General features: G+C 39.0%; 2 protein-coding genes across 8 annotated transcripts in view; both read left to right on the forward strand.

The window, feature by feature from the left end:
* Window positions 1-1,766: 1,766 nt before the first annotated feature.
* Window positions 1,767-9,806, forward strand: LOC149001217 (uncharacterized). Its single transcript, XM_089139339.1, has 7 exons — window positions 1,767-2,315; window positions 2,811-3,052; window positions 3,168-3,290; window positions 3,495-3,611; window positions 3,733-3,915; window positions 8,613-8,754; window positions 9,361-9,806. The coding sequence occupies exons 1-7, from the start codon at window positions 1,844-1,846 to the stop codon at window positions 9,528-9,530; spliced, it is 1,449 nt and encodes a 482-aa protein (XP_088995465.1). The 5' UTR covers window positions 1,767-1,843; the 3' UTR covers window positions 9,531-9,806.
* A 1,446-nt stretch (window positions 9,807-11,252) lies between these two features.
* LOC149001218 (uncharacterized) overlaps window positions 11,253-24,635 on the forward strand; it is a 106,344-nt gene continuing 92,961 nt past the window's right edge. For all 7 annotated transcript variants that reach the window (XR_016170799.1, XR_016170798.1, XR_016170800.1 and 4 more), the window contains exon 1: window positions 11,253-12,295. The gene's annotated coding sequence lies outside the window, so the exon portion shown is untranslated. The remainder of the gene's footprint in view (window positions 12,296-24,635) is intronic.

A 24,635-nucleotide genomic window follows, 5' to 3' on the forward strand; every position in this document is an offset into this window, starting at 1 on the left:
TAAAAAAAATTAAGTCTCAAGAAAAGAGGAGAGAAAAAATTGAAGAAATAAATTTTAAGGATTCATTAGATTCAATTATGAGTTAGATTTTAATTGTGATCAGTGAATAAGTAATTACCACAAGTCACAATTCTAAAATGAATTACAATTTTATAGGACCGTTGTTTCGACCAGCTATGATGTACGGTGCAGAGTGTTGGGTTGTTAAAAAGAGTCATATAGATAAACTCAAGGTAGCAGAAATGAGGATGCTAAGATGAATGAGTGACAAAACAAGGATGGATAAGATAAGAAATGATCGTATTAGAGTTGATCTGGGAGTTACTCTCATAAGTGATAAGCTTCGAGAAAGTCGTTTGATGTGGCACGGCCACATTCAACGAAGACCTATAAATGTCCCTATACGGAGAAGTAATATAATCCATATTGAAGAAACTAGAAGAAGTAGGGGTAGACCTAATATAACTTTAGGAGAAGTGGTGAGAAATGATATGCATAGCTTAGGCCTTGTATCTAGCATGGCCTCGAACATAATTGATTGGAGGGCAAGAATCCATATAGCCAACCCTATTTAGTTTGGACAAGGCTTATGTGAAAGATGTAGATCCCTTAAACATTGGCATCCCTCATCTTTGAATTGAAAAACACTTGTCTAAGTTTCATTAAAATGATTAGTGGTACAATTGCAAAGGTTATTATACTCTTATGTATAAAGAAAAGAATCTTATAAGGGATAATTAATGTTGCCTCTTGTACTATAGTTTAATTACTAAAATGATTCTATTTTTTATGAAATTACTATTGTCCTCCCTTAGTTCTAATAGTGTTAAGAGATCGTTACAATTGAATATTTAATGTCTATCTTGTCCTTCTAAAATTAAAGTCAAAATACAATAACATTTAGGGAAAAAAACCATATCAAATACTAATCTTAGAGTTGTATTTTTATTATTTTGATTTAAAAAAAAAGGCTTACTTAAATTATTAATTTTGTGCAAAGAAAATGAACTTCCTAAATTGATAACGCCAAATTAGATAGTAAATTAATTGAAATCCAACCGAAATAAAAACTTCTTAAAATTGATAATATAAAATTGAAAAGTGAATAACAAAAACTAATAAACCAGGGTTGGCAAACCAAAAAAAAAGTGCATCACTAAATTGAAAAGTAAGTATAAAGAAATTAAAAAATAGAGTTACCTAATTAGGGTTAAAATTGCCACATCATCACTTAACTAAGTGAATTTAATGGTAAGAGGGCAACAATAATTATAGATGAAGTTTAAAACACATAATAATAATAATAATAATTAAATTATAGCACAAGGAGTAACCGTAATTATCCCATCTTATAATCCTTCATGTTTTTTTTTCCTCTTCTTCAAACTTATACTAGTTCTTCATTTGACTCATCTTGTAAACAATTCTTCACGAATCCGTAAGATTAAAAATATTTAATTTTCATAAGGATATTTAGGTAATCTTGTTTCACCCCGAGACGCAATGACACATTCGACAATTTCGAAACGATATTTTCTCAGGCTGGTTGGTGGAGGCCGATTCTTGTTACGTGCCGACGGTGCAGGCATCATCCAATGCATATCATATATAACACGTGTCACGATGGGTTTTGCAACCGAAACAACACGTGTGATAATGGTTTCAGTGGGGGAGCCAGTCTCGTTCTCGTCCACCACTTTTTCGTGACGTTCATTTATTCACACGGGTTTATCATTTTAAACCCGAATGCCATTTCTCAATTTTTATTTTTCTAGTTTCTAGTGTACCCTTTCTCCTTTCGGAAGGACTCTCTATTGCAGAGAAACAGGGGAAGAGCTCGGCCATGGCTTCTCCATTGACATGGAGACGGTCTTGGAGAATAACGGAAGGCTCTACTTTCGCTGTTTCTTCTTCTAGAAACTCTTCAATCTTCTCTTTGTCTTTTCGCAGAGGAATCAGAGAAACCCAGATAGCCAAACTCTCTTCAGAAAACTCTTCTGTGGAAAATTCGGATCCTGAGCTTCCTCCTCCTAGTATTCGGAAGCACACGAAACAGAAATCAAAACAAACTGGGAAATCATCCGATTTAATCTTTTTACTTCCGGCCGATGAACACTCCCTCGTTAAACTGGAAAGTTCTAACTCAATTGCATCCGTAGAGAAGGCGAATAAGGACATCCTATTGGCGTCTAGTCATAATCAATCGAGAAAAAGTTTGAAATCATTGGCAAGTTGGCCCATTTGGCGCAGGATTTTATTTGCATCCAAGAAATTCAAGAGCATTATCCTGCTTAATGCCATCACCATTGTGTATGGTATGTTTCTCCCCCTTTTTATTTTTAATATGCAAAGGTTTTGTGAGGAAAAAAGGAAAACTTGAAGCTAAACATCATTACAGATGGCTTTCCAAATCTGATCAGCTGTTCTATTCATTTCTCTTGTTTCTTCATTTTGGGCTTCAAAGTTAGTTATTTCGAAGATTGATAAAAACTGTCTAGTTTATGCAATGTTCGAGGATTACTTTCTACACAAATGTTCGTAGTATGCCAAAAAACTTATTGAACTAGAGTCAATGGAATGCATTAAGCGAAGTCCTTTAACCTATGGTTGAAAAACACTTCTAGAACTAGAGCCAATGGAATGCATTAAATGAAGTCCTTTAACCTAAAGCAACCATATTCTAGGTGGCCACTTTAGACATCTAGTAGTATCTAATCTTTACAATTAAGAGTCATGATCCATATCCTTCTGTGGAATTGAGGTTATATATCTTAGTTTGGATCCTTAATTAGTCTATTGTGATCTTTCAGCCAGTAACATCCCAGTTCTGAAAGCGGTTGAAGGAGTCATGGATCCATCGCTATTTACTTTAGTGCGATTTTCTGTGTCAGCAATTCCATTTTTACCATTTGTGTTGCGGGCACGAGATGATGCCCAGATTAGAACTGCAGGAATTGAATTGGGATTCTGGGTTAGTATGGGTTACCTTATGCAGGCTCTTGGGCTACTTACATCTGAAGCTGGTCGTGCATCGTTTCTTTCCTTGTTTACAGTAAGCACTTGAGCTACTTTGGTCTTACTTCTTATACTTATATTAGTCATGATCAAAATTTCATTAGATCAAATAAAACTATACACTCAAATTACATGGCCGTTTACTTGAGCAGGTTATTATTGTACCATTGCTTGATGGCTTGTTTGGAGCAACAGTGCCTGTTCGTACCTGGTTTGGGGCTCTCATGTCTATCGTGGGAATCACAATGCTGGAGTCCAGTGGCTCTCCTCCAAGTGTAAGCATTCTTTAATTCATTATCAGTGGCTGGTCATTGCCTATCTTGCAGTAACCATACTAGAGTGGTATATGAAGAAACAATAAGAAAAGCATCGTTAAAATGAAATATATGAATTGCAGCTGCTAAGTTAACTATTTTATTTTGTTTTATTTTCTGGAAGATAGCAATTCACATTCATCTTTTCATCCTTTCATTTTTCAGGTTGGAGATCTTTTGAATTTCTTGAGTGCAGTCTTTTTTGGTATCCATATGCTCAGAACAGAACATATTTCAAGGAGTACAGAAAAGAAAAACTTCTTACCACTTCTTGGATATGAGGTTAGTTTTCTGACAGTGAACTATTTCAGTCAACTAAAATTTTGAGGTAGAGGTACAGGTGATCAAGACTTTTGTGTTTTACTTTCTTACATTGTTGGCATAACTGCATGGCTTTATTCAGGTCTGCGTTATTGCCTTATTTTCAACAATTTGGTATTTCATTAGTGGATGGCTTGGTGGCCCACAAGAAATGGATCCAACATCTTTGACATGGAGCATGGCGTGGAACTGGATAGTTGCTTTTCCATGGATACCAGCACTGTATACTGGTGTTTTTACCACGGGGTTATGTCTTTGGGTAGAGGTATGCACCTCATTCTGCACTCCACTCTAAGAACAGCCTTGGCTAATTCAAGAGATATTTCCTCTTTTCTTGGGAAATAAATTATGCTTTATCTAGCTTTCATTATTTATGGTTTTATTTTTAGAATGGCATTTCTAAGAAGTAAGCTTTGGAGACCATTTAGAACATTTTAAAATTTTTTATTTGTTGAAGTAAATCAAGTATTTAAGATTTAGTAGCCTTCTGATGAAGAATCATGTGATATAGGTTATTGAAAGAAAAATTCAGTATTTGATGGCTCAATATATGTAGGCCTGTGGACAGGTATAACGATGGTATCACAAATATTTTGCTCTAAATGGGGAGTTTTCATTAAACCGTGTTTACAAGGGAGGACACACAGTAGTAGAATGATTCAGCCACAATCATTCCTACGTCATTAAAGTCTTTCCTGCTTTTAGTTTCCACTATTACAGTTGACATCCAATGTCGAGCAAACCGCCTTAAAATCACTTTGAGCTGGTGGAGAACCCCCTCTCCCACACTTACTTACACTTCAATTTGAACAAAGAACAAATACAAAAGCATGTGTCACTATAGGACAGATGTTCCAATAATATCTCTCTTGTGCTCTCAACTTTGAAACCCAAAAATATATCCCAAATAGGTTCAAGTAGATGCTTTCCCCTTAGCTTGTTGGAGGAGTCCCAAGTCCTCCATGTATAGGGCAAAACACCTCTAGCAAGAAGCAACTGGTTAGTTGGGGGTTTGCCTGATTGAAAGTTAGATGTGGGGTCCAGATGTCCCTTTAGTCAAAAGTAGGCATTAGGTTGCCGTTAGCCTCAAAGAGTTCAAATCATGATTATTGGGAACAAGTCATTGGGATGCTTAGTTCCATCACTGGGACCAAAGACATGTCAAAACTCAAAAGACATCCTCTCAGTCTGGACATGCCCCAGGGTTGTTTGAGGATCCCTTGGACTCACCAGATGTCTCTTCCTTAGGAACTGAAGTCATGTCAAAATGACAATTTTCCAGGACAGACATCCATCAGCCTACTGGATGTCCATTGAACCAACTAGATATTCAGCCTACAATTTTTGCAGAATCTAGTTTCAGCTTAGACCAGTGTCCACCTTTGATTCCAAGTCACTCATATGAGGTGCCCTCATTGAGCACATGGTGTTTTGTTCTACTGACTTTGGAGGTATAAAGGTTGTGAGACAATTACATAGAATTTTACATGTTTAATACAAAAAACTATTCTGTCTAAAAGCTTGTTCATTTGATCAATTTTTTTTCTTCAAGTCTTTTGATACAACCATGACTACACAAAGCCCCTTCTTGTTTCTCAAAGCTCCAATGTTCTCTTTCACTTCCTATGCTTATTTTTCACCTTCCAAGCTTCCTTGATACTTGACAAGATCCTACCTTGAGCTGTGGAAACATTTCTATGTTTACACCAAGAAACAACGTGAGTATTCCCTAAACCATCCTTCCACCGTAAAATATGCCAGCATGGTCTTCATGAGAAAAAGAGCCCTATTATATTTTAAAATTAGCATTTGATTGAGACCATCGTCTGAGACAACTTCATTAACTGGTCACCTCCTCCTCTGAATGGCTATGAACCCAGTTATGATCTTACTATCCAACTTGATGACAACAGTAGGTTGCATGTATGTATAGTGAATGGGTTCACTATTATTATAAAAGCAGAATATGGGGTGCTATTCTTATTGAGTCGAAGAACTGGCTTCAAAAAGATATGATTAGTGTAACTCTATTCCAGAGAAGCTGAAGCTCATCTATATATCGTAAGTTTAGATGTTATAAATGCATCTGCAATATTAAATTAAGACAGGACCAGATCGACTTTGTATTGAAAAATATAATTGGATTGTAAACAGTCATCTTTTGAATTATGTTTTGATGATGAAAGTCATCTTTTGTAGATTTTCCTGTATCTTCTTGTATCATCTTATTTTTGGAGGAAATTTTATTGTAGCATTCCATTTTCTGCTCACATTGAATTGGGGTCAACTGTTTCCAGAAGAGAATTATCTTTCTGTAACTTTTGTATTTTAGATCTCATTTTTATTGGGACAAATGGCTAGGGATGGGATGGGATTTGAAAGCACTGTGTCAAAATTGACCCATCAAAGTGCTAAGTGATGTGGTATAATGCTTGTGGGGAAAAGTTTGTACAAAGAATGGATGAATATTGACTTTGGATACTCATATATAGTGAATGACTAGAGAAGGACTAGTCAATAATGGGTATGAATAGTAAGGGGATGGCAAACTGTTGTTCTGTTTATTCTCAAATTTCTTTAATATGTCGAATAGTCTTCTAAGTTAACAAGATGTCTCTATAACTTGGAATTTTTCTTGGTGTATAGTGCATTTAAGGTGACACTGAGCTTCAGTATATAGTGAAGGGTCTCATCGATGCACAAATGCATAATTCTCGTAATTTCAATTGCTTTTTGCTTCAATTGAATCCCCTATGGTTTATGGTGCGGTTTTGAATTTTAGTGGGCCTAATGTGGATAGGATGGAGAATCAGTCAATTGTTTGGTTATAAGATTTTGATATGCTCACGTTGGGTTCTATTATCACTTATGGGGCTTGTTTAGTCCGGTTGGGTTTTCTGAAAATCTAGTTGGATGTGATCTGGGGGCCATGTATCAATTAGTCAAAGGATCAAGTTCCATGGGCGAACTTTACCCCTGCTACTCTATAGGCGAAGCAACTACATCAGATTACTTTTGGGTTGTTTGATCTAGACTCATTCAGAATGTCAGGATATCTGTTAAGAGTTTCTCATTTAGAGTTTCTCAAGGTCCAGTAGCCCTTTATTCCATCCAATTAAAGCAATCTCTCCTCAAATTGACCACCAAATCCTGCCACAGTGTTACATGTGAAGGGTTACCGTCTCCAATCCTTTAATTGATGCCTTTACCTCAATGAAACCACTGACTCCAGTTGGCGGTGCATATATTTGCTTATCATCATTCTTCAGACAATTTACTGTTCATAAAAGATTAGGTTACATGTGGAAAACATTTACCAAGTGGTTCTTATATTTGGCTCTTCAACTTCCCTTTTTATGCATTTCCTGTAATCCTGTCTGTCCGAGCAGTTACTCCTATGAATGGAGGAGCAATGTTGGCCTGAAATTGATTCTTGTTCTTTCTATTCCTCCTCATCATGAGATTTAAAATCTTTATACTTGAGGTTCATGAGCAGATTCAAACAGCAGTTAGTGCAGTGATAGATACTTTTCTGTAGGGATTTTGAAGTCCAAAATAGCAGTAGTATATTCTAGTCTTAGTCTTAAAAGATTGATAACTGGCCATTTGTGATGAGAAAGAATGGTTCTCTATAGTTTTATGAAGCTGAGAAGATATAGAATGGTAGTAATACGATGGTGCATGCAAATTCAATGTCCTATGGCTGTGAAAAAAGAGGTCCCAAATGGAACTTATAGGTGACAATATATGACTGTATGACAAAGTGAAGGACATTGAACTTTGAGAAAGATGATATTATATTGTTAAGCTTTCGATGAGAGATGCTTAATATGATGTATGATGAGACTTTTTATTATTAGATATGCTTCATATGCTAAGCTGAGAGAGAGAAGTGTTGGCCTGAACTTGACCTTGTCAGTTCCTTTTCTTCTCTTTATCATGAGATTTAAAATATATACATTCTGAGGTTTATGAACAGATAAAAACAGCAGTGCATTATTGGATCCTTTTCCTATAGGGATTTTGTAGTCCAAAGTAGCAGTATAGATGACCTGAGGAGCAGTGTCGGCATTAACTTGATTGTTGTCCTTTTTTCTCCTCTTTGCCATGAGATTTTAAATAAACATAGATTCTGAGGTTCATGAGCAGATTAAAACTGTAGTGCACTATTGGATCTTTTTCTATGATTATTAGTCTTGAATACGGGTGACTGGGAATTTGTGACAAGAAGGAATGTGGTTTAAAAGGGTTAAGAAGCTGAGTAGACTCAGAATGGAAGTAATACTCAAAGTGCATGCAAATTATAAGTCTCATGGTCAATAAAAATGAGGTCCCAAGTGGACATTGTAGGTAGTAGTATAGGTGTTTATGATAGCATTGGAGCAAATCTTGGTCGAACCACTGATTTGGACTGAGTTATCTCAGGCTCCCTGAAGTCCAAGTTGATATGTCATGTGATCCAAAAAAATACAAGGTTTCAATGTGTTTTAAAATTTTTCAGAAATTTCAATAGTTTCAACCAACAAGCACGAAGCCAAATTTAACCAATTTCAATGAACCATGTTTTGATTCAATGGTTGGAGACTGAATTTTGGCTTCTTGCTGGTCAAAACATCGGTTGGCACCTAAATCTTGATCCTTTTATGACACTGAAAGGACAATCAACTATGAATGAGATGTATTTTTAACACATTTGTCCTTTGTTACCCAAATAAATACCTTCTAAGGTTTTTGTTTTTTCTTACCGTCAACTTGTAGAAAAATCTCATAATAGCTTCATTGAACATGCACGGTTATTATTTTAGAGCATTTAAATCACCTTTTATTTCATTTCATGGATATTTTGAATCATATAGACATACTTCAAACTCGGAAGTTAAGTTAATCCCAGAGCTTGCTTATTTTAAGCCTTCACCCATGATTGCTAAACATCAGGTTGGAATTGGTTTTATTTCATTTCAGATTGCTGCCATGCGTGATGTTTCAGCAACAGATACAGCTATTATATATGGTCTAGAACCGGTTTGGGGTGCTGGTTTTGCATGGTTTCTACTTGGTGAAAGGTGGGGTATCGCTGGATGGATTGGGGCTGCTCTCATACTTGGTAAAATTATATTTCCCTTGCATTTCTGATTTCTATTCACAAAAAAATTTGAAGTGGGAGCCCTGATATCCATATGTAAGGACCTGATCAAGATGGCTTGGTTCCCTGATGACTTTTCCCTTGACATCGCAGTTGGTTTTTGGCTATGTAGGGCAAAACTCTACTTTCATCACATGCTTTTTGATTATTCAGTAGCTACTCAGATGCTATTGAATATTCAAGAGAAGTAATCAGTTGTGTATAATCCAAGGAAATTGTGGAAAAACTAATCTGTCAATCTGTTGATGTAAAGTTGGGATGTGGCTTCATATTGGATTGTTTTAGTCAAACTCCACTTCTCTGAGTTACATTGAAAGACTTCCAGATTTCTGTTTCCCAAACCCAAATGAGAAAGAATATCCTGTGTGCATGTTGACGATTTGATGGATGAATAGGGAATTATGCATTATTCACCATTTTTTGTGGTGGTGGCATGGGGAATATGTGACTTAGTCTTGATCTTGGTTTTTCTTTCTATACCAGCTTGTAGTAAGTAAACTTTATTATTCTCTCTTTTCTCTGAAAATATACAAGCTGAGTTTATTTGTTTATTCATTTTCATTGTAGGTGGCAGTTTGATGGTGCAGATCTTGGGGTCCACAAATCCTGATCGATCCAAAGAACATAACAGCAGGCAAAGTGATAACATTCTGAATATAGATAAGCAGAACAGTTTCATAGCATCTCCAGTTGTTGTTAAGCCAAAAAATTCTGTTCCAGATTTTCCAAAGAAGTAGGCTGAGACAATACTAGTGTTGCCCTCACATCTTAGTTAATTTAAAACTTCTATTATATCTTACATAGTTTCTCACACTGAGAATTCTTACTTCTATACTGTCCCAGAAGTTCCAGGCCATTTTGCCCTTACCAAACATGTATATAATACCTGCACGTATAATTGTGCCCTTGAAGTATGTAAATAAATTTTACAGGTTCCTTGCAAATAAATAGTGCTAGTGACAATTTTTATTTTGGTAGGACACTTATAATGATAAACAACAGCAACAGAGCTCCAAGTACACTTGACAACCTACCTTTTTAAATGCAATTTGCTGTATACTTGTTAAACATACTTCTAAAATACAGAAACTATTAGGGTTTTTGAGTTTTTACGTATTTTTTACTTAATTTTGGCCACATCTCTCTCTCTTGATTTTGATCTACCTAAGTTTCTCACTGATAAAATGATGATTCAAAAGGTTGCACCTCTCATCAGGAGATGTAGGATGATGTAAGAAGACTGGTATTAATCAGAGCCATTTCTAATTGAATGAATATGGTGAATAAATTAAGTGTTTCTGTAATTCTTGTGTGTCAAACCCATAGTTATTTAATTATGCGAATAATTCATGAAGTATTCGGCAAATACAAATAATATGCTTTATTCGTTCGAATCCGTGTTTTTTCCATTGATTCGGTAAAATTTTCGACTTTTATCCTTATGAATAAAATTTACGTTATATGCGAATAATTTGACTTGATTAATAACAACATGAAAAAAGAAAAGGAAAAACCCATTGTTTTTTCATTGCAAAGACTCAAAGCTACTTGCCTAATCTTTTTGTTTTAGTAAAGGGTAACTGAAAATTATCATTATACATTTATACCCTTCTTTTTTGAAAATTATCTTTATTCCCTTCTTTGTTGTAAGGATACATTGAAATTGCACTTTCATCTTCAAAATTTGAATAAAAAGTTGTCAAACACTTATAATACACCATCGACCACAATAGCAGCATTGATGATGGGTATTGTCAAATGGAGCATTAAGGGCAAGGTTTAAAGTATAGCACAATACAATATGATACTAGTCAATACATATTCATATTAGATTCAACCGATACGATACATATTAATATGTCTTAAATTGGATTGGCTAATAGGATACCATATTCAATACAAGACGACAGATCTATTAAAATCACTAAATTGATATGATATTCGATACTAATACTTTAAGCCTTGAGTGATTAAAAGTAGAGCCAGTAAGCGATAGTAGCAGAAACTGTTCCACTTAAATCCAACATACAACCAATTTTTGCTTCGATTGTTGTTACCTCCTTTACTAAAGGAAAAATTTTCATAAATTTTAATTTATGTTGTAAAAATCATATGAAACAAAATAGTTTCAGTTGATTTTTCTACTTCTTACAACAAAAACTGTTTTTGCTGCAAACAGGTCTGTTTTTCACCTCTCCAATATTTTTTAGTTTATTCTTATATCCTTTTCAAAGTCTTACCCTCTTACCTCTTACTTTTTTTTTTAATATTATATATTTATTTTCCCCTATAATCTCACACCCGAAAACCACAAATACGACAAAATTATTTGAAAATGGTCCAAAGTTTCAAGTTGACCGGAATTCCAACGGCTATTGTCTTATTTTGAATTTTGAATTTAGAAAAACAGTTTCAAAAATGGTACAAATAGAAAGGGAAGTCAGAAATGGAAGAGCTCAGTAGCGAACTGCTCTAAGTATCGTCTCCAGATTAGGAAGACGATCCTGAAAGCCATGGCGCGTCATAGGCAGCCGGAAGTTCATAGTGTTGTTGAGGTAAGGAGAGGTACGTTCAAGCAGTTAGCCTTCATATGCACTCCGCCGTACAGCTCCCAGCCAGTATCACAAGTTCGCAAAGTCTTTTGGTGCCTTGATGAGCTACCGCTTTACAGGCATCGGTCAAGCAAACAAGGGTTGTTCAGGTAGGGGATTCTTGAGTTCTATCCCTTCTTCTGGCTAGGGAATCGAGAGAAATGAAACTTATAAAGGTCCGCTGCCTCTAAATGTAGGCAAAGGTTGAGTTACGAGACTCGGTAAACCAGGCTTCCAGCTAAGCGGTGCTCCTTCTTGCTCTGTTGCCCCCATCTCTGTGATTGGCTTTCGATCCGGGAGAAAAGAGTGAACAACAAACTATGTGGGCTTCTTCCTTTCCTCCTCCTGCCTCTCTTACTGGCTTGACCCTTGACTCCGCTACCGGAAAAGCGGTAACGCCCTTGTGTCCCTTGCGCGGGTGGTGCCTCTTCCATTAGTGCTGCAGCCCCTTTTGTTTGAGGCGCTAGAGAAGTTAGATTTTAGAGCTAGACAAGACATAAGGGGAAAAGGAAGGTAGATCAGATTCTCACCCATGGCCAGGGTGGGGAAATAAGAGGTGCTGCCGGTGCGGTGCGCCAAATACTGAACCTTGTACCGCGCCAAAAACCTTAACGCAATACCACGCGCGATAGCACGGGTTGGTGGAGAAGGTCTTATCAGGAAGACGATCCTGAAAACACTCATGGAATCTCCGGCAAGTTTTCTGATCTCCTCTACATGCCGCGTGAATCTACAGTTCTTAGAGCAGCAAGGATCAGGAACGTTAAAGCCTTCTATGTATATTAACACACATTCTATTTCATTTGTTTTGGAATATCTCTTATCTCAGAAGATACTGATTACCGATCAAGTTTGGGTACCGGTAATTTTTTCTCTGACTCACACTGAAAGCTGTTCATTACATCAGGCAGGTATTTCACTTACTCTCTGTTTGTTCTTTCCCCTACCCCTGCTTCGTGCGCCGCCTTGATAATTCTTTTTTCTTTTTCTTTTTGTTGATATTCAGTAGTTGGTACGTATAGTTTTTTAGTTCGTGCTTAGTTATGGTTCTTCATTACTATATTTGTTTAATTTTTCGTGATCTAATATTTAATCTCAAATTTAGCGTTTTTTTGGGTGAAATCTCAAATTTAGGGTTCGTACCATAATCCTTAGGAACATAAGGAGTGGGTTTGTGAGGTTTTAGCTGGAAAAGTCGGTTGTAATGAGTTGACTGCACTACCATTGTTGGAGTGCCGTTCTGAATGTCCAGTCCCTTTACCAGCAGGTGAGATGGTTTAACTACATATCAAGGCGTGTTACCCGTCGTGAACTGGAATCAATCTTCAATATTAATATAACACATAATCAGAGTGTCGAATTGGTGTCTGTTGATCCTGATCTACATCTGACTGGGATTGGCTGGAACTGTCATAAAAATTTGGAATTGGACATCAGATTAAAAATTCAGGTGTTCAAGGGTTTCTTTCCATCAATTGGCTGTGTTTAATTGGCCACAACTGTGATTGATCGTGGCTATTTCACTGATCTGATCACTGTTTTTCAAAACAGTGGGAATGGTTAAATAATGTAAGATAACATTCTTTTTGTGATCAGCTAGCTCAAACTGTTAAGTTTCTCATGGATTATGACATATGGTTTTAATATGATAGTATGTGAGATCAATGCTCAAGCATCTGTATCACAAGGTTTGAAGAAGTAATCATAATGCTAAGGATGTACCTTGCAAAGATGAGATATAGTTTACCTAGTGTAGATTTTAGAAAAATATGCTTAGTTAAATATTCTAGCCTAAAATGGATTGCCAAAGATGAGAAGGTTCAAAGTGTCCTTCAATGTCTCTTAATAGAAAAAATTACTCTAAGCCAAGTCCTAGGAAAAATATATTCCACGATAGTGTGGGAACATTATTGAGGATTCATTAGAGAATTCACCGAGATTGTATGGGGATCTCCGTACTTATGACTCACAAAATTTATGTCTATAGGATTCGTGAGTGGTGATCTTGTTTTGTCATAATTAATCTTCTAATGCATGCATCATTTCTGAACGTGTACCATATATGTTACATGTGATAGACAAATTGGTGTCCCCTTTCCTATTAAGAAAAATATCCTATGTTATGTGTCCTATACTAAAGTGGAATGTTAAAAGAAAGAAGAAAAAGGCTCAGATCAACCCTTGAATGTCCCTTGATGCCGGTTAATGCAAAAATTCCTCTGAGGCAGTCCCGCCGAAAAGACATTCCCTGATAGCATAGGATACATGGTACGGGTTTAATTAGATTCTTCTAAGACTGTTTAACCTCTTCCCTAGGTATATAAAGAAACAAGTTAGTGCTGATATGCTATAGTTATGTCATCCACTAAGCATCAGTCGGCCTTTATGTGTAGGAAAATATCCTTTCCCATGTGTCCTGTACTGAAGTGCAATGCTATCGGAAAGAAGAAGTTAAAGGCTCAGAAAGCCCCTTGAATGTCCCTCGATGTCGGTTAATGCAAAAATTTCTCTGAGCCAGTCCCGCCGAAAACGACATTCCCTGATAGCATTGGATTCATGGTCCAGGTTTACTGAAATAATCTTCTAAGACTCTTTAGCCTCCTCCGTAGGTATATAAAGAAACCTCTTAGCGATGACATGGTTTACTTATGTCATCCACTAAGCATTAGTCGGCCTTTATGTTTAGGAAAATATCCTTTCCCATGTGTCCTATACTGAAGTGGAATGCTATCGGAAAGAAGAAGTTAAAGGCCCAGAACACCACTTGAATATCCCTCGATGTCGGTTAATGAAAAATTTCTTCGGAGCCAGTCCTGCCGAAAAGGACATTCCCGATAGCATTGGATACACGGAATGGGTTTAATTAGATAATCTTCTAAGTTTGTTTAACCTCTTCCCTAGGTATATAAAGAAACAAGTTAGTGATGATATGCTTTACTTATGTCATCCACTAAGCATTATTCGGCCTTCATGTTTAGGAAAATATCCTTCCACATGTGTCCTGTATTGAAGTGGAATGCTATCGGAAAGAAGAAGTTAAAGGCTTAGAACCCCCCATGATTGTCCCTCGATATCGGTTAATGCAAAAATTCCTTTGAGCGAGTCCTGCCGAAAAAGACATTCCCTGATAGCATTGGATTCATGGTCCGGGTTTAATTAGATCATCTTCTAGGACTCTTTAGCCTCCTCCCTAGGTATATAAAGAAACAAGTTAGTGATGATATGCTTTACTTATGTAATCCACTAAGCATTAGTCGGCCTTCATGTTTAGGAAAATATCCTTTCCCATGTGTCCTGTATTGAAGTGGAATGCTATCAGAAAAAAGAAGTTAAAGGCTCAAAACGCCCTTGAATGTCCCTCGATGTCGGTTAATGCAAAAACAACTTTGAGCCAGTCTCGCCGAAAAAAACATTCCCTGATAGCATTGGGTTCACGGTCCGGGTTTAATTAAATAATCTTCTAAGACTGTTTAACCTCCTCCCTAGGTATATAAATAAACGTCTTAGTGATGACATGGTTTACCTATGTCATCCACTAAGCATTAGCTGGCCTTCATGTTTAGGAAAATATCCTTTTCCATGTGTCCTGTACTGAAGTGGAATGCTATCGGAAGGAAGAAGTTAATGGCTCAGAACTCCCCTTGAATGTCCCTCGATGTCGGTTAATGCAAAAATTCCTCTGAGCCGGTCCCGCCGAAAAAGACATTGCCTGATAGCATTGGATTCATGGTCCGGGTTTAATTAGATCATCTTCTAGGACTCTTTAGCCTCCTCCCTAGGTATATAACGAAACAACTTAGTGATTAATATGCTTTACTTATGTCATTCACTAAGCATTAGTCGGCCTTCATTTTTAGGAAAATATCCTTTCCCATGTGTCCTGTTTTGAAGTAGAATGCTATCGGAAAGAAGAATTTAAAGGCTCAAAACACACCTTGAATGTCCCTCGATGTCGGTCAATACAAAAATTCTTCGAGCCAGTCCCGCCGAAAAGACATTCCCTGATAGCATTGGTTACATGGTGCAGGTTTAAATAGATAATCATCTTCTAAGACTGTTTAACCTCTTCCCTAGGTATATAAAGAAACAAGTTAGAGATGATATGCTTTATTTATGTAATCAACTAAGCATTAGTCGTCCTTCATGTTTAGGAAAATATCCTTTCCCATGTGTCCTGTGTTGAAGTGGAATGCTATCTGAAAGAAGAAGTTAAAGGCTAAGAACACCCCTTGAATGTCCCTCGATGTCGGTTAATGCAAAAATTCTTTAGAGCCAGTCTCGCCGAAAAAAAGATTCCCTGATAGCATTGGCAGGCGGGGAATTGCCTCCTCCAGGCCGCCCCCCCCCCCCCGGGAAAAAAAAAAACAGGGGGGGGGGCCCCCTTCCTCCCCCCCCCCCCAGGGAAAAAAACGCGCGGGGCGACCCCCCGCACCCCCCCCCATACGAAATTGAGTAGTAGGCACAAAGTATCCGGAGGAGGCGCGGGGCCGACATACGGGCGACGCACATGCGGGCTATAAATTACCCACGACCGGACCACCGGAGTTTCGACAGGTTTGAGCGATATCGCGGGTGATTTCGACCTAATTGCATTTTTGCTCATTTCACTTGCTTTCATCCCATTCTACACCTAATTTCTAGTATCCATTCCTTCAACACTTGATTTGCTCCTCCATTTGTGCATTCCAAATCTTGCAAGGTGAGTAACCAACTTCCTCATTTTTGATTTTTGTTTCATTTGTGCCTTAAATCATGTTAGATTGCTTCCAAATTTATATATGTTTACTTTAGAGTGATAATCTATGAATTTGTAGTGTCAAAATTATTTTTGATTCTTCCTACTATTTTTATTTTTCTGTTATTAAAAATTATTTACTAAATTATGTATATTGTTAAAAATGTTTATGTATAGTACATGTATAAGCTTCAAATGGATGTATGTGAGAGTTGAGACACCATATTGCTGTGATGGTGTTGAATTAATTTTTTTTCTGTTAATTATGTAATTTTACTGTATTTAATATATATTTAAATAATTAAAAAATATATTTAAATATTAAAAAATAATTAATTTCTGTTTTAAATTTAAAAATAGGAGAGTATTAGTGGAAGCATGTATGCAATTTTTGAGCATGTTGTGGATATTTTTAAGATAGTTAGTGTGTATTTTATATATTTTAAAATTATTTATATATTAAAAAAATACTTATATAGTTATACATATTTTTTAATATTTAAAAATAGGAGGTTATTATTAGAAGCATGTATGTCATTTTTAGAGCATATTGTGGAGCTTTTCAAGATACTTAGTATGTGTTTCTTGTATCGGGCACTCTATTTTAAAGATGGGACATAGCGGGATCATGGAAGGCCCGACGGTGATAAGAGGAAGAGTGAGTGTAATTCTGCAGAAACAAATAGGAGGAGGTGGGGCCACTAGATTGAAGGTGCATCAGCTGGTGGCAACGGGGGATGTAACGGGGTGCCCAAAGGTGCTGTAGAGGTCAAGAAGGCAATGGCCTCGTATATTAGTGGTGGAAAGCAAAAGAGGAAAGAGAAGAGAACACGGAGGGATGAGTTCGAGGATGCGTTTAGATGACCTTCCGGATCCTGAGGGTTATGGTAGGGATGAGCCGGGAGCGGTGACCCGATCCGGAGGCCGATCGGTGAGGAGGGCGATGATGATGAGTAGGGAGCAACGGAGGTTGATGACATCGGGGAGGCAACGAGAGGGTGCAGGTTGTGGGTCCCTCAGAGAGCCGGTAGGTATGGGAGGTGTAGGTGGCTCCCAAGTCCCTATGAGGAGGTCTCGAGTGTCGAGGGCGGAGGCTCCTATCCCACGGGCCCCTACGAGGGGTCGAGCTTCCTCGGCACATCCTCGGATCCGGATCTTGAGATTCTTCGCAATGATCCGGCCCTATTGCGAGGCCGAGCATAAACGAGAGAAAGTTGAAGCACTTATGGGGGAGTGTGAAGGAGAAAGTGGGGATGGCTTTCTCCAAATGGGCGCATTACCATAGTGTTCCGGCACGTCGGCTCGGGGGCCCTACTACGGAGATATGATTGAGCGAGATAGGCGAGTGGGAGTGGTGTACGGGGCCCCACTCCATATGAGATATACAATGTGTATTTGCCTAAGCATAAAGAGGACATAAATGAATACATTAAGGGATTAAAGCCCATGTGGAATCATTATGGAGTGACTCGATGGTGATGGTTGGGTGGTCCCACTAGGCAGTCCATCATCAATTTCATGTTGAATTGTGATGGGAGGACGGTGTTCCTCAGTCGGTAGATGCATCCGGTGAGAAGAAGGATGCAAAATACATTTACAAATTCTGAAGCAAGTGGTGAAGGAGGTTGGAGTGGAAAATGTAGTTCAAATTGTGGTGATAATGGCTCCAACTACAAGAAAGGTTGGGTTGAAGATGCAAGAGAACTCCGGGTATCTAAAGTCTAAACATATAGTATTAATTTTCATTTGTAAATACATATATTTACATTACACATATACATGTACACTTTATAACTTTGTATTGATGGCTTGATGCCTTGATGGATGGAATGAGATATAGGCTCTTTTGGACTCCTTGTGCTTGCTCATTGCATTGACTTAATGTTGAAGGAGATTGGAAAGGTCAAGCTTGTGAAGAATACGGTGGACCAAGCTCGACATGTTAGCACCTTCATATATAACCACACCTATGCATTAAGGATGATGAGGGACAAGTGTCGGGGGTGAGTTAGTGAGGCCGAGGCATAACCCAGATTTGCTACTAATTGGATAGCCTCTGCGAGCTTTGAGAGTAGGAAGGCGGCCTTAGGAGTATGTTTGCATCGGAGGAGTGGTTTAAGCTGGGAGGGTTCTTCATCGGTGGGAGGAAGGAGAGCTCGGTTGACTATCCTTGATGAGAGTTTCGGCACGATGTGAGGATAGTAGTGAAGATGCTTGAGCTTGTGGTGAATGTGTTGAGGATGGTAGATCAGCAAAGAAAACCTACTCTAGCACACATATTTGCTGCGGTAGATAGGATGAAGCGACAAGTTGCTCGAGTCTACCCACGCGGCAACAAGAAAGTCCTTCAAATCATCAACGGTAGATGGGAGTCTATGTTGCGGCATCCACTGCATAAGGCTGGTGAGTTGTTAAGTTGTTAAGTACTTAAGTCTAGTATTTAATTTAATTTTCATTATGTTATCACACTATTAAGGCTTAAGCATTAACTATTCCCTTTTATGACATACTTTTCCTTACACGGCATACTATTTAAATCCCAGTACCATTCCGAGGACAATATTGGGATGAGGCAAGATTTGATGGATCTTGTCCAAAGCTGTAGTGGAGAAGTTCGAACCGGATACGACTAAACAAGCGGTCATCCTTATGGAGGTGAGATAGTGATTAGAATCATTTGATATTCACAATTCGTAGTTTTATACTAAGTCATTAACCCTAGTAAGTAGTAACTAGTAAGTAGTAACTACTAAGTACTAACTAGTTATTGTTTTTCTCTTCATATATTAGATAAAGGCTTTTAGGGATGCCCTTTGGGAGCTTCGGTCGTCTTTGTGGCGTATCGGGACGGGAAACGCCCCGAGGCAAGTTCATTCATATTTCATTATACATTATACATTTAATTATTATATTCAGATCATCTTTAATTTAGTTATTTAAGATTAAAATGACTGGAGTCATGTTTGTGCAGCGAGTGGTGGTTGCAATTTGGACGTGATCACACAACGAGTAGGATTGCAAGCAAAGTGCTCTCCCAAACATGGCCACGGGGAGCGAAAGTGGAGCACCTCAGCCTCATCACTCAAGAGGCGCAACCGATTGGGTGTGAAGCGACAGAGGACCTTGTCACCTACACATAATAGAGGCGAGAGAGGATCATATTAGACGAGGATGGACGAGAGAGAGCACCAATATCGAGTTGGCCGACATATTTGAGATGGATGATGATGATAACCCGAAGAGGGATCGGGGATAGTGGAGACGGATTCGGATGAGGATGGAGGTCTTCCCAAAGTCGGGCGAGAGGAGATGGGGGAGTGGGGACGGCCCGGGAGGGGAGGCACAGCGAGCCGCGTCCTCGTGCCACACCCTAGTGCATCCACCGGAGTGAGGATTTGATTCGGTCCGACACGAGAATGAGGTGACTCGGGCCTCCGGCGATGACGATGATGGTGATGATGATGACGGTGATGGTGATGATGGAGGGGATGAGGAGGGTGTGGGACCCGTGATCGGGATTCGGGATCGGGGAGAGACCACCACCACCACACGGGACGGAGAGTCGAGGGGGGGAGGACGACCAGAGATTCACGGGAGAGAGCGGCACCCACGCGACAGGGATTCGGACCACGGAGCGCATCTCGAGGCAAAAATGTTTCCCACATATTCGAGGAAGGGGAAGGGGAAAAGGAGGGGAGCACGGAGGAACGCATCAATGGGTCCACCGTCACCGATGCCGAGAGCGGTGGGATCATGAGATCGATGAGCATTGATGAACAGAGACTCCCCACCCAGAGGATCCGGATGGCAAGGCGGAGTCTCATGGACGCGGGAGAGTATGGACGAGTCGACTATGGTAGGCATGGTTATGGACCAAGGGCCCGGATGATGGGGCGGGCCGGACCACGACAGAGCCTATGGTATGGAGGCTATGGAGCTATGGTGTCCCTCCCACATCGATATCGGAGTCGCACGCGACCTATCGGATCCATCCTCCAGCGAGAGCCGGGGGGGGTGGCATTTGTGAGCGGATCTCCACATATCCAACCAAAGGCCCACCACCACCAGCCGGAGATCACAACTCCCACCGTTAGGGAACAGCAGTGGATGAGGCCACGAAGAGGGCGAGATATGTCCAAAACATAGGGGCGAGGGCAAAATCAGGGAGTTATATTGTCATTTGATGGGGTGCGGACGGAAGAGGGAGACCTTGAGGCTTGAATAGAATAGACTTGTAAGCAAGTTGTAAGTTGTAAGTTGTAACTTGTAAGTAATAACAATACAACTCTTCTCGATCATGTACTATATACTTTGAATGTTGGATGTTACATTTTCGGTAGTTTTTTAGTAAACTAGTAGTTATTATAGTGTTTATTATGTTTGAAATAGCTAGATGCAAAAATCCAAATCAATTTGAGTGCATTTGAGGCTCGAAATTGAGTTTTCAAGAATCGGGAAAAAGTATCCGTTCGGTCGAAATTTCGACCGAAACCTCGAAATTCGACCTTTTCCAAGGTCGAAATGTATCCGGATAATCTTCTAAGACACTTTAACCTCCTCCCTAGGTATATAAATAAACCTTTTAGTGATGATATGGTTTACTTATGTCATCCACTAAGCATTAGCCGGCCTTCTTGTTTAGGAAAATATTCTTTTCCATGTGTCCCATGCTATCGGAAGGAAGAAGTTAATGGCTCAGAATGCCCCTTGAATGTCCCTCGATGTCGGTTAACGCAAAAATTCCTCTGAGCCATGTGTCTTGTACTGAAGTGGAATGCTATCGGAAAAAAGAATTTAAGCCTCAAAACGCTCCTGAATGTCCCTCGATGTCGGTTAACGCAAAAATTCTTTCGAGCCAGTCCCGCCGAAAAAGACATTCCCTGATAGCATTGGATTCATGGTCCAAATTTAATTAGATAATCTTCTAAGACTCTTTAACCTCCTGCCTAGGTATATAAAGAAACCTCTTAGTGATGATATGCTTTACTTATGTCATCCACTAAGCATTAGCCGGCCTTCTTGTTTAGGAAAATATTCTTTTCCATGTGTCCTGTACTGAAGTGGAATGCTATCGGAATGAAGAAATTATTGGCTCAGAACGCCCCTTGAATGTCCCTCGATGTCGGTTAACGAAAAAATTCCTCTGAGCCAGTCTCGCCGAAAAACACATTCCCTGATAGCATTGGACTCATGGTCCGGGTTTAATTAGATAATCTTCTAAGACTCTTTAGCCTTCTCCCTAGTAATACAAAGAAACATGTTAGTCATGATATGCTTTACTTATGTCATCCAATAAGCATTAGTCGGCCTTCATGTTTAGGAAAATATCCTTTCCCATGTGTGTTGTACTGAAGTGGAATGCTATCAGAAACAAGAAGTGAAAGGCTCAAACGCCCCTGAATGTCCCTCGATGTCGGTTAATGCAAAAACTCCTCTAAAGCCAGTCCCGCCGAAAAAGGCATTCCTTGATAGCATTGGATTCATGGTTCGGATTTAATTAGATAATCTTCTAAGACTCTTTAACCTCTGCCCTAGGTATATAAAGAAACCTCTTAGTGATGATATGCTTTACTTATGTCATCCACTAAGCATTAGCCGGTCTTCTTGTTTAGGAAAATATACTTTTCCATGTGTTCTGTACTGAAGTGGAATGCTATCGGAAGGAAGAAATTATTGGCTCAGAAAGCCCCTTGAATGTCCCTCGATGTCGGTTAATGAAAAAATTCCTCTGAGGCAGTCCCGCCGAAAAACACATTCCCTTATAGCATTGGAGTCATGGTCCGGGTTTAATTAGATAATCTTCTAAGACTCTTTAACCTTCACCCTAGTAATACAAACAAACATGTTAGTGATGATATGCTTTACTTATGTCATCCAATAAGCATTAGTCGACCTTAATGTTTAGGAAAATATCCTTTCCCATGTGTCCTGCACTGAAGTGGAATGCTATCGGGAAAAAGAAGTTGAAGGCTCAAACGCCCTTGAATGTCCCTCAGTGTCGGTTAATGCAAAAATTCCTTTGAGCTAGTCCCGTCGAAAAAGGCATTCCTTGATAGCATTGGATTCATGGTTCGGATTTAATTAGATAACCTTCTAAGACTCTTTAACCTCATCCCCAGGTATATAAAGAAACCTCTTAGTGATGATATGTTTTACTTATGTCATCCACTAATCATTTGCCGGCCTTCTTGTTTAGGAAAATATACTTTTCCATGTGTCCTGCACTGAAGTGGAATGCTATCGGAAGGAAGAAGTTGTTGGCTCAGAACCCCCCTTGAATGTCCCTCGATGTCGGTTAATGAAAAAATTCCTCTGAGCCAGACCCGCCGAAAAACATATTCCCTGGTAGCATTGGATTCATGGTTCGGATTTAATTAGATAATCTTCTAAGACTCTTTAACCTCATCCCTAGGTATATAAAGAAACCTTTTAGTGATGATATGCTTTACTTATGTCATCCACTAATCATTAGCCGGCCTTCTTGTTTAGGAAAATATACTTTTCCATGTGTCCTGCACTGAAGTGGAATGCTATCGGAAGGAAGAAGTTGTTGGCTCAAAACGCCCCTTGAATGTCCCTCGATGTCGGTTAACGAAAAAATTCCTCTACGCCAGTCCTGCCGAAAAACACCTTCCCTGATAGCATTGGATTCATGGTTCGGATTTAATTAGATAATCTTCTAATAATCTTTAACCTCATCCCTAGGTATATAAAGAAACCTCTTAGTGATGATATGCTTTACTTATGTCATCCACTAAGCATTAGCCGGCCTTCTTGTTTAGGAGAATATACTTTTCCATGTGTCATGCACTGAAGTGGAATGCTATCGGAAGGAAGAAGTTATTGGCTCAGAACGCCCCTTGAATGTCCCTCGATGTTGGTTAACGAAAAAATTCCTCTGAGCCAGTCCCGACGAAAAACACATTCCCTGATAGCATTGGACTCATGGTCTGGGTTTAATTAGATAATCTTCTAAGACTCTTTAGCCTTCACCCTAGTAATACAAAGAAACATGTTAGTGATGATATGCTTTCACTCTTGTCATCCAATAAGCATTAGTCGGCCTTCACGTTTAGGAAAATATCCTTTCCCATGTGTCCTGGACTGAAGTGGAATGCTATCGGAAAAAAGAAGTTAAAGGCTCAAAACGCCTCTGAATGTCCCTCGATGTCGTTTAATGCAAAAATTCCTCTGAGCCAGTCCCGCCGAAAAACACATTCCCTGATAGCTTTTGACTCATGGTCAGGGTTTAATTAGATAATCTTCTAAGACTCTTTAGCCTCCTCCCTTGTAATACAAAGAAACAAGTAAGTGATGATATGCTTTACTTATGTGTTCCATTAAGCATTAGTCGGCATTCATGTTTAGGAAAATATCCTTTCCCATGTGTCCTTTACCGAAGTTGAATGCTATCGGAAAAAAGAAGTTAAAGGCTAAAAACGCCTCTGAATGTTCCTCGATGTCGGGTTCGTCCATCACGGTCAAGATCGGCCATCACAGTCGAGTTCGGCCATCATGGTATCGTGATGAGGATGGAACCTTATTGTTCCAAGGATAAGCACAATCCCTAGAAATTTGGGATACGTGATTGAGTTATATACGGTTATGACTACCTTGAGGAGTGGGCAATCGTGTCGATCATGGAAACCGCTTCCACCCTCTAGAAAATGGGAAAAACCCTACAATCGGACGTCCACCAAGAAGGATCATGAATTAATCCGACGGTCAAGGAAGATTGGTAAATCCTATATAAACTAAAGCTTTATGCCCAACAGAGGTAACTCAATGGTTCTTCTTCCTTTCTATCTCTCAATTGAGCTTTGCAACTCGCCAGAGCTTTGTGGTGTTCCAACTACTGACTTAGGCTTCGGAGGTGGCTTCCTAACCCCAGGATCAGGCCACGTCTAACTTTATTTTGCAAGTCATCCACCGGAGATCTAAGGGCTGAGCAGATTTTGGACGCATCATTTGGCGCCGTCTGTGGGAATCTTGATCAAAAAGTCATCGTGCAAATCAGATCAGGAATACTAAATCAATCTTACGGTATTTTTATTTTTGACGAATTCGTCTGCGATTCAAAGGTATATGCGTTCAATCCTTTTTATGGGTAATTCGTCTGTACAGTATGTTTTCATTCACCCTCTTCCTTCATTGCTAAGAGTAATGATTAATTTTCTCTGCATTGAAGTTTGCCTTGTCGATATAAAAATCACTAAAAATTCAGTTGGTTTCCTTCTAGTCGGCCAATTAAGAAATAACGAAAAGAAACCACATATTGTTTGGTTTTCATCATGATTTTCTAATATTGCAGTTGCCATCATTAAATCAGTTCAATTTTTATATATTCCGATCTAGAGAAAGTCACGGACAAGGTTTAGTTTATTTCTTTTGGTTTTGATCTCAATGCCATGATTACTTCACTCCTAATGATGCTCTGACAAAGAAAAGAGAAGTCTTTAGAAAGAGAAGGAAAAGACTATTAAAACATTGTCTTCGTCATTGTTATCTCCTACTAC

This window comes from Hakea prostrata, chromosome 11 (genome assembly GCF_041222555.1).
Source record: "Hakea prostrata isolate BN-2017 chromosome 11, UWA_Hpros_2, whole genome shotgun sequence".
NCBI classification, from domain to species: Eukaryota; Viridiplantae; Streptophyta; class Magnoliopsida; order Proteales; family Proteaceae; genus Hakea; species Hakea prostrata.

What these genes read in the sequence shown, in the direction of transcription:
- LOC149001217 (XM_089139339.1), top strand. Translation starts at nt 1,844, where the DNA reads ATGGCTTCTCCATTGACATGGAGACGGTCTTGGAGAATAACGGAAGGC. An exon ending in TGCCATCACCATTGTGTATG is followed by an intron (nt 2,316 to 2,810) that starts GTATGTTTCTCC and finishes GTGATCTTTCAG; the next exon opens with CCAGTAACATCCCAGTTCTG. An exon ending in GGTTATGTCTTTGGGTAGAG is followed by an intron (nt 3,916 to 8,612) that starts GTATGCACCTCA and finishes ATTTCATTTCAG; the next exon opens with ATTGCTGCCATGCGTGATGT.